The sequence below is a fragment of the Ctenopharyngodon idella genome, chromosome 10, assembly GCF_019924925.1.
Source record: "Ctenopharyngodon idella isolate HZGC_01 chromosome 10, HZGC01, whole genome shotgun sequence".
Classification (NCBI taxonomy): Eukaryota; Metazoa; Chordata; class Actinopteri; order Cypriniformes; family Xenocyprididae; genus Ctenopharyngodon; species Ctenopharyngodon idella.
In genome coordinates, this window is record NC_067229.1 from 46,545,836 (window position 1) to 46,556,945 (window position 11,110).

Sequence of the window (11,110 nt, forward strand, 5' to 3'; positions counted from 1 at the left end):
ACTATGGAATAATGAAAGTATTCTAGCAAATAACGAGTCAAATTTTCTTAAGAATTGGCATGAGAAAGGAATTGACTATCTTTGTGATATGCAATAGATCCAGAAGGGAATATTTATTCTTATTATGATTTCATGTCTATACACAACTTCCCTGTTGTTCATAAGGAATTTCATACAATGATTAAAGCTATACCGAATGGTCTTGTTTATTTAATGAGGTGTCATTTATCATTTGAAGAGATTGTAAAGAGTGAACAGAAATTTTTGGTCGAAGACAAGAGCATTTATGACCCAAAATGTTGTAATAAGATTACAAGAAATGTGTTTCAGACAAGAAAATGAATCACACCCAGGGGAATTTTTTGGGGGGAATTCCTTAATAGAAAAGCATGGCTCTTACCATATACATTTTGTATCCCCAACAAAGTTAAAGAACTACACTTAAGAATCTTGCATAATATATACCCCACTAATGAAATCACATATAAATATGGTAATGTTCATCTGGATTGTAATTTCTGGAAATTCAGTCTTTTTTTTTCTTCAAATGTTTTCTAAAAACAATTAACAACAAAAAAAAAGTGTCAAAACTGTGAAATTATATGATGAACTGTTGAATGTAATATAACTTGATCTATTACCTCTGTACATTGAATTGTGTATTACTGTATTTTTATACCCATTTCTTTCATTTTCTTTTTTCTTAATGCTGTCATCCATTGTTGTTGCTGTAAATGTTCAAGAAACTTTTGCTTATATCTAAATTATCTTATTTGTTCATAAATAATTAATTAAAAAAGCAGAGATGTTCTTAAAGCAGCTTTGCCTTTTAAGTAGAAATACCATTTTTTATATATATATATATATATAATATAAAAATTATTAAAGAATATAATCTTTCTTTTAAAAAGTGTAAGACCACAATAAAAACTGGGATGTTTAAATGTAACTTGGATATAAAATTTTTAGAACTTAAAAATTAAAACTAAAGAAAATTACGACAAAAAATGATAATTATACTGAAAACATTCTGCTAAATTTTTAGGTCACTAATCAAATAAGCAAATTTGTGAGATTGATCTTGTCAATATAATTTTCTTGCATCCACTGAAACTCAATGCTTTGAAACAATCTCTCAACCCATGCTGGAGAACATGATTATCAGGTTTGTTGAAGTCAGCTTATGTGCTGCTGTTATGGGAAATAACAATTTTAGTGAATTTCAGTTGAATTATGCTGACACAATCTGAGATACATACTTGAAAAAAAAGCTTTGTCTTATGGACAGCACTGTATATACGACAACAGAGGCAAATGCAACAGAGCGTTGCATAAAATCATTTATTTAGACAATGCATCTCTACCATCTCATACAGATTGATTGGAAAACTCTCCGTCGGAGCTTTTGGTCATCAACACTCAGCTTTTTGTGTAACAGGTACAGCTTTGTTCAGGTTAATCACGACACACCCAGCATTGTACAACGGTAACATTTCAAATGATATCAAAGTTTGGTTTCACATTCCAGTTTTCTGAACCTTTTTAAAATGCCGCTCCTTTTAGCATCACAGGCTTTCTGCTTCAAACATAAATGTTTGGGCATTATAAATAATTATTGCTAAGCCTCTACTACCTTACATTAGATTAGATTAAGAAAACGTTATAAAAATGCAGAAAGTTGGACTATAACTGCATGCTTTGGAAGCACTGATCTACCAATATATAAAATATACAAAAAGAAATGTGCCGAAACTAGCATGTCATAGAGCAGGATAAATATCTTAAAAGTAGGACACGTCGAATATGTACCGCAATCTAACGTGTTTGCCATGTAAGTCACTGTGTAACATACCCATACACTTACTAACTAGCCCAAAACATTCTCTGTTTACTAAGGCAATAATTACATTAAAAACTGTCTAGTTAAGAAACAAGGTGTTTTTCCCTCCTCTCTCAGTACATTAATGCTTTAGCCACGGGTGAGCCTCTATCGAAGCTTTACTGCGGTCGCCGTAGTCGTAAAGGAGTTCTTCTCCTTCCTGGATGTCTCTGGAGGCCACGAGGATAAGATGAGGTATTCCATTAATGTCATGGAGTTTGGTTTGACAGTTGCCGTTTTTACTGTGGTTGATGAGCCTTCCCAATCGATCGGACTCTTTTGTAGCGTCCACGCTGTTGGGGAACAAACGCACATGTTTTAGACAGAGCTTATTATTGCCCATCTCTTTATATAAAGCAACTTTATCCGCATACATGCAGTATATCGCAAAATGTAAACTATATTATTATCGGCCAGCTCTAATCTGCTTCTTTGAAACAATGTGTATTGTGAAAAGTCAAGCCACTTTTATCGTGCTTAATAGAAATTGCTGTAAAGCAGCTGTAGCAAGACAATAACATTATTTAGCTCAGTTCAGATCAGTTCAATAACTATAAATGTCATACATTATAAAACAAGTTCAATTCAGCAATTAGCAGCTCTACCAGGGCTGCCAACTTTTGAGTTCAGCTTGGAGTGAGAATTTTGAGTGTTTGATCGATTCATGAGCTTGCGATTTGATTTCGATCTGGATTCAATACTGATTCATTTGGATACATACATGGATATACTTATAGCTTCTTTCTCAACTAATGTTGTAAGCTATAGGCATATAGGGAACCCTGTCAGCTGGTACATTATTATTAAAGGGTTAGTTCACCCAAAAATGAAAATTCTGTCATTAATTACTCACCCTCATGTCGTTCTACACTCGTAAGACCTTCGTTCATCTTCGGAACACAAATTAAGATATTTTTGATAAAATCCGATGGCTCAGTGAGGTCATATTATTGCCAGCAAGATAATTAACACTTCAACTAAAGACGTATTTAAAACAGTTCATGTGACCACAGTGGTTCAACCTTAATGTTATAAAGCGACGAGAATACTTTTTGTGTGCCAAAAAAAAACCCAAAATAATGACTTTATTCAACAATATCTAGTGATGGGCGATTTCAAAACACTGCTTCATGAAGCTTCGAAGCTTTACGAATATTTTGTTTCGAATCAGTGGTTTGGAGCACGTATCAAACTGCCAAAGTCACGTGATTTCAGTAAACTAGGCTTCATTACATCAAAAGCGTTTCGAAATTTCAATGGTTCACCACTGGGGGGCGTGACTTTGGCAGTTTGATTCACGCTCCGAACCACTGATTCGAAACAAAAGATTCGTAAAGCTTCGAAGCTTCATGAAGCAGTGTTTTGAAATCGCCCATCACTAGATATTGTTGAATAAAGTCGTTATTTTGTTTTTTGGCACATAAAAAGTATTCTCGTCACTTCATAACATTAAGGTTGAACCACTGTAGTCACATGAACTGTTTTAAATATGTCTTTAGTACCTTTCTGGGCATTTGAAGTGTTAATTATCTTGCTGTCAATGCAGGCCTCACTGAGCCATCAGATTTTATCAAAAATATCTTAATTTGTGTTCCGAAGATGAATGAAGGTCTTAAGTGTGGAATGACATGAGGGTGAGTAATTAATGATAAAATTTTCATTTTTGGGTGAACTAACCCTTTAAAGGTTAATTAACAACTGATTTGTACACAATTGCATATAAGGCCGTTTTTATAATAATAACAACATTATCATGGTATTAGAGTAAAAATATGAATATGTAATATAGTGCTTTTTTGTGAAATGCTTTCTCACCTATACAGTTTATGGAGTGGCTTTTCTAAGATAAATGTAATGATACGTGACATTATTTACAAGCTGTTTTATCCGTGTTGAAACACTGAGAGATTACATGATACATTTTAGTAAGGTGTACTGGCTCTTTCAACATACCCTCTGAGGTATGTATCATTCATGTTTATTTGCTGCTATAACTAGTAGTAAAGAGAAAGAGATGATCGGCTCACGTGCCGCTTGAACTGAATCACTACAGTGATCCGTCACGCCACATTAAGAGCGACAAAACAGTATTTATTATTTCAATTTCATATTAAAGCATACAAAATTTGAAAGCTAAGACTGTTTTCATATCAAAAGTAATCTACTCTGTCTTGTCTGTCAGTGGCCGTGTCCTCTTTGCTCTGCGATGTTTTCCACTGCGAGAGAATATGGACGTGTGGTGTGAGAGTAGGCTTGTTTGAGATGCATCGGCGCTGCACAGACCAATCAGCATATGGCATCAAAGTACCGCAAGAGCGATTCAAAAGTCGTATGCTCTCCATTTGGTACTTCGATGTCATATGTCGATCAGTCTGCGCAGCGCAGATGCATCTCGAACAAGCATAACGTAAGAACAGTGTCAACAGCAGCCCTGGCTCTACTGAAGACAGTCATTTCATTATTCAGCTTGAGTCAATGTTGATTCAGTTCAGTTCAATAAGTGTCAATGTTGCAAAATTCATCATTTTGGAAAAATTAGATTCAGCTATAAAGCAGAAGACAGCTCAATTCACTTCAAGTTTTTCTCATCCAATTAGTGTCAGTTCAGTCAAATCAATAATATTGCTGGATATTAAGTGTCTTTTAGGCCCTGTTTACACCTGGTATTAAGATGCGTTTTGGTCGATCGGACCACAAGTAGACGATCCGATCAAGTAGATCCATCCGTTTGTGTCCACTGATTTCTTCAAGGGGTCGGTCTATGGGCAGGTAAATGTAGAGAGAGCTTTCATTTCTGCTCTGATAGCTGTAAGACCACAGCTAATGCATAATTTTGAACCCACAATGTTTACGCATTAGGTCAGTAGGCAGAGAGTAGGTGCTCTACCTCTGGAAGTGGTCAAAAGTGGACAAGTTTACACCTGTATTTACTTAGTGTCGTCCACTTGTGATTCAATCGACCAAAACAAGTATAAACAGGCCTTTTTAGACAGCGCTATACTCCTTTTTCCTACGCCCCATGACATTTTGCTTGAATTATGGGAGTAACTTCCGTTAAACTGTAAACAATCAGTGAAAGGCTCAATTTATGAATGCAATATGCTGCTGCTTTTTTTTTTTTTTTTTTTACTGGGTACAATGAATTGACATTCTACTTACCCTTCAACCATTGAACATTAAAAGGAAACTTAAAAGTGTAAAAGCATCAACAAAGTACTTTCAACAGACTACGAATAACCCCCAAAACTTGATTCTGTTCACAGCAATATTACGGACGGGTTAAATATAACTGTAGTAATATATGTGACATATGTTGCCTTAATCAAAAATGTTCATAAACTTTAGCATTGCATGATAATATTTCAAAGTGCTTTCTGTCATTTTGACAGATAACATTTCATTTAACACTGTTAACAGGGACTAAAAGTGAAAAGGGGAGACAATTACATTTTAAAGCATCCGTGTGAAAACAAACAGACGTGAGGATTTGGGGACAAAAATGAGAGTTTCTTATGCATTCCAGTGAATTATTCATAGGATATATCGTAAATTAAATCAGGAGAGCAGACCACAAGTGTGCAGTGTACGTTGTCCTTTTTCATACTATTACAGCAGAAAGCGAAAAAAAGAAAAAAATCCTGAGGAAAAGAATTCAGCGACTGAAAAGAGCTCTTGCCACAGATATTCTTAAGATACCATTTCACATTAAAATACCAAGCGTTACGTTATTCTTCTGCCGTCTGAAAATAAAACATGAAGGAAAACTGACAGCTCACTCAGTCAAACTGACGGATAAGGATTATTTGTAGCGCAACCTTATCATTTGAAATGATTTGTTTTAGTCTTTTTGAATGGAAGTTCCCCAAACCAGAAGTGCCTCCTATAATTCAAAACGCAGTAGGCTTGTCAGGAAAAAGGTGGATAAATAAATGACTTCACTTGGCTTAAAAGGTTTCTGGTTTCACTGTCAGCATGAAATCACAATCAGCGACATTTACTTTCTTCTACAGAGGTGAAAATGTATTTCAAACTGTTTTAATGTTGACTTTAGGACAGTTTGCTTCAATTTCACTAAAATAAATTCAAGAAAAACTAGATAAAACAAGTGGAAAGTGGGTGTGGTGCTTGAACCTACCAATATGTTTTGCTGAGATACTGGAAGTAATACATGTAGCAGCCAGTGGTTGGATCTTGTGCATATAAAGCCTCCCTTTTTTTGGCGTCTGTTATCTGTAGCAGATCTCCATGGTACTCCACTACATACTGCCCTTTCTGGAACTTCTGTGTGGCAAAAACTCCCCTGCCCTTTCCTTCAATGTACCTGACCTGTCAAGACCGACATGAAGGCACGTTTGTGTCCGTCCAGCAGAGTTCAACATTCAACTCAATTCACTTTGTCAAAGATTACCATCATTCCATTCTCAATCCCGTTTGTGATCAGCATGTCTATGTGCCTCTTCTCTTCACACTGTTGACAGAAAACAGGCACACACATCAATATCATAACTTTGGCTGATGAAACACATGAAGAGCACAAAATCTGCACACTACCTTCAGTTCGCTTTTGCTTTTTCTGGAGCTTCTTCTGATGGGATAATAATCTGTAACCTTTCGGCACTGAGAGCTCTTGGTATCAGCACTGCAAAACAAAAATTGATTCGTAATCCAAGAATGTCAAGAAGAGAATTTTTTTTATTATTTTCTTTACAATAATGTGTATTGATAATTTGTTAATATATAATATATAGGGTGGGGGGGGATATAATATCTAATAATAAAATAGATATTATTTTATAATAATTGATATACTATTATAGTTTTTGTTTTTATTTTGAAATAGATTATAATTTTAGTAATTTTGTTGTCTGCTATTTCTAGAATTTTTATCATCTGTAATAGTTTTTTTTATGCATCTATATAGTTATTTTGTAGCTTATTCAAATTAAAATAATATTGCCTTAAAAACTAGCAGAAATAAAATAAGTACATTTTGTACATATATATATATATATAAAAATCTTTTATTACTTGAAATAAACATTAACTGAAATTAAATATACACATTTTTTATATGCATATATATATATATATATATATATATATATATATATATATATATATATATATATATATATATATATATATATATATATTAAGGACAGTGTGTGTGTGTATATATATATATATATATATATATATATATATATATATATATACACACACACACACACACATACACACAGTATATAAACTGCGTATATATATATTTGTTTATATACTGTATATATACTCTGTGTGTTTGTATATATATATATATATATATATTTAGTGTAAAATCTTTCATTACTTTTTCTGAAATTTAAAAAAAAAAAAAAGTGTATATACATCTACTCATATATACAGACATGTATATGTTAAGTCTATATGTGTATGTATATAAATGTGTGTATAAAATTTGTTTGTATTTATTTTCAGTATATTTTTTATATTTAACTTCACACACATATAAATTATCATATATATATATATATATATATATACACAAATTTAAGGACTTAAAATGCAGCAATTTGACAATTCTATAAATGAAATTGCATTAGAAAAAGCTGGACAAGATTGTTGATTGACAAGTGGCTGAACAGAACAAACTAATTTCTTCATTATTTGTGCAAAAATGTTATAACAATATTCTAAAATTGTAATCTTAAAGGGATAGTTCACCCAAAAATGAAAATTCTGTCATCACTTACTCACCCTCAAGTTGTTCCAAACCTGTATGAATTTCTTTCTTCAGTTGAACACAAAAGAAGATATTCTGAAGAATGTTGGTAACCAAATAGTTGATGGACCCCATTGACTTCCATTTTATGAAGGAAAAAGGAAGTCAACGGGCACCAGAAAATATATGGTTACCGACATTCTTCAAAATATCTTCTTTTGTGTTCAACAGAACAAAGAAACTCATACATGGCAGAATTTTTATGTTTGGGTGAACTATCCCTTTAACCTCTGCGATTCAAATTCACCATTGACTTACATTCTCTGTGTGGATCTCTTTACTTTAAGTTTACGAGGGGGTCGTTTCCTATGATTGGGGGAAGTGATGTCACTGCTGGCGTGGATGTATGACGCAGTGCAGTGCAGTTGACGCGTCTGCTCCTCTGCTCTGTGCACCGAGTGCTGCAGCTCTTCATTCACAGCCATTTTTGGGAGGATGAACTCACCATTTACAGTACTGCCTCTCCTGGCTACAATTCACAGAAATGAATGACTTGCAACAAATATAGATGTGACACATTCATGCAGTGAACATCACCAATGTCAAGACAGACAGATAATGCATTTTGTTCATCCTTACAATCTCCATGCTTCTGTGGCTCATTTTGCGTGCAGAATAATCGTGAAGTTTTCCCGTCCTGGATGAGTTTGACGGAGATAGCTTCATGATGCTGTGATTTCGAGCTGCTGTGCTTCAAGAGACGGTGAAATGGAGAGTGTCCGTTGCATATGACGTCCTGAAAAACAGCGACTTTTAGAAAGCAGTTGCCAGCTGACTTGAGTTTTCTGGGCAGTGGAAATTTATCTGCGCCTCTAAGCTTTGTTTTTTTTTTTTTTTTTTTTTTTTTGTCATTCCATCGATAATTAAAAAAAAACATACAGGTCCAAAAAATATAGTAATATACAGTTAGGCAATCAGGTATCAGGTACACACAACAGGACACATTGGGTACATAAATAATAATAACAAATTAAATAGTACATATTGTGTAAAATAATCAAATTATAACTGGATGTGGTAATAATATTATTAATAATAGTAATAATAAATGTAATAGTACATATTGTCTAAAAAACGAATCCAATTATAATTTGAATTATTTGTGGTAGTAATAATAATAATAATAATAATAATAAATGTAATAGTACAGATTGTGTAAAATGAACTAAAATTATAATTACTTGTGGTGGTGATAATAATAGTAACAGTACATATTGTAAAATAAACTAATTATAAATTATAATTAAAATTACTTGTGGTACTAATAATAATAATAATAATGATAATGATGATGAATGTAATAGTACATATTGTGTAAAATAAACTAATCATAAATTAGAATTACTTGTGGTATTAATAATAATAAAAAAACGTAATAGTACATATTTTGTAAAATAAACTAATTAAATTAGAATTACTTGTGGTAATAATAATAATAATAATAATAATAATAATAATAATGATGATGAATGTAATAGTACATATTGTGTAAAATAGACTAATCATAAATTAGAATTACTTGTGGTATTAATAATAATAATAAAAAAATGTAATAGTACATATTGTGTAAAATAAACTAATAAATTATAGTTAGAATTACTTGTAATAATAATAAAAATAATAATAATAAATATTGTGTAAAATAAATTTAGAATTACTTGTGGTGGTAATATTATTATTATTATTAATAATAAATGTAATAGTACATATTGAGTAAAATAAACCAAAATTATAATTATTTGTGGTGGTGATAATAAAAGTAACAGTACATATTGTAAAATAAACTAATTATAAATTATAATTAAAATTACTTGTGGTAATAATAATAATAATAATAATAATAATAATAATAATAAATGTAATAGTAAACATTGTGTAAAAAAACTAATAAAATTAGAATTACTTGGTAATAATAACATTAATAATAAATGTAATAGTACATAGAGTAAAATATACTAATCAAATTATAATTAAAATTACTTGTGGTGGTAATAATAATAAAATTTATAACAAATGTAATAGTACTAATATATATATATATATATATATATATATATATATATATTCAACTGGAGGGGACTAGTGATTTTCAAAATATCACATCTGACTCAATCATAAATTCTATAACATGTAGTGATTGTGATGTCGCTTTAACATGTTATTGATGCTTGATGAACACGCCCACACTGGGCCTGTAACAGCAGCGCTCGCGCGGTTCACAATGTTATAATACCGCACGCCGCAGCGCTTTTGTTCTTTTATCTGCTTTAAACGTCTTAAATAACTGTACTAATACACGTATCGTACATCCCATTGACTACACGCACAATGCCACATCCATTCATACAACTTATCAAACAGGAACCAGAATCAGTCAGTGGAGTTGGTGTGTTTCGGATGGAGAGTTGAGGATAAGAGCCGTTTAGAGAATCATCAGAACACAGTCTGCTATTATTCTGCCATCAAACCGCGTCAAATCATCATCATCTGTGGCGAACAAGCCGTGTAACCTACCCCGTTCATTTCAGTCCACTTTCTCTTCGAGCCTTATTGTTTCGAGACGATGGTCCAGTCCGGTCCAGTGTTTTCTCCTCTACACTTCTGTCCTTCTAAACGGCGGGGAACGAGGACATTCAAAAACAGCTCCGTGTTCACGAAAGAAAAAAAAAACAAGAAACTTTCGAGCTGTTTTAATTAATGCTCCTCCATCCGAGCTAGTTTGTACAGTTTCACGCCGCCATGTTTGCACTTTTATCTCATTCACGGGAGGAAACCATGTGAGCATTTAAATAACCAATAATGTTTGGAAGTTGTGTTCAAATTGCCCGGAAGATGGGGCTGTTAGGCGGCTCACGCTTCCTGCTTTATTATTAATTAAAAAAATATACAAACAAAATAAGACAATTATTTAGGATGGTTATTTAGGTATCTATCTATCATAATACATTGTATAATAATATATTACAATATATAATATAATACAGTAAATCCTAAATCTGTATATAATATCTCTCTCTATTTATCTAACTATTGTTCATTCTATCTATCTATCTATCTATCTATCATCTATCTATCTATCTATCTATCTATCTATCTATCATAATATATTGTATAGTAATATATCACAATATATAATATAATACAGTAAATCATAAATCTGTATATAATATCTCTATTTATCTAACTATTGTTCATTTTATCTATCTATCTATCTATCTATCTGTCTATCTATCTATCTATCATAATATATTGTATAATAATATATCACAATATATAATATACAGTAAATCATAAATCTGTATATAATATCTGTTTATCTAACTATTGTTCATTCTATCTATCTATCTATCGTAGACGCATTGCGAAACAACAATAAATGTAACAACAATATAATGAATAGGCTACCATTTATAATAATAAAATCATAAATAAAACATAAAATTTGCTTTTTA

At 32.0% G+C, this 11,110-nt stretch overlaps 1 protein-coding gene across 1 annotated transcript; it reads right to left on the reverse strand.

Annotated features, from left to right (window-relative positions):
- Window positions 1-1,327: 1,327 nt before the first annotated feature.
- Window positions 1,328-10,439, reverse strand: kmt5aa (lysine methyltransferase 5Aa). The gene is made up of 7 exons (XM_051910695.1): window positions 10,173-10,439; window positions 8,238-8,394; window positions 7,917-8,127; window positions 6,431-6,518; window positions 6,288-6,347; window positions 6,015-6,205; window positions 1,328-2,172 (listed from the first exon to the last, which is right to left on the reverse strand). The coding sequence occupies exons 1-7, from the start codon at window positions 10,179-10,181 to the stop codon at window positions 1,962-1,964; spliced, it is 927 nt and encodes a 308-aa protein (XP_051766655.1). The 5' UTR covers window positions 10,182-10,439; the 3' UTR covers window positions 1,328-1,961.
- Between the last annotated feature and the right edge of the window lie 671 nt (window positions 10,440-11,110).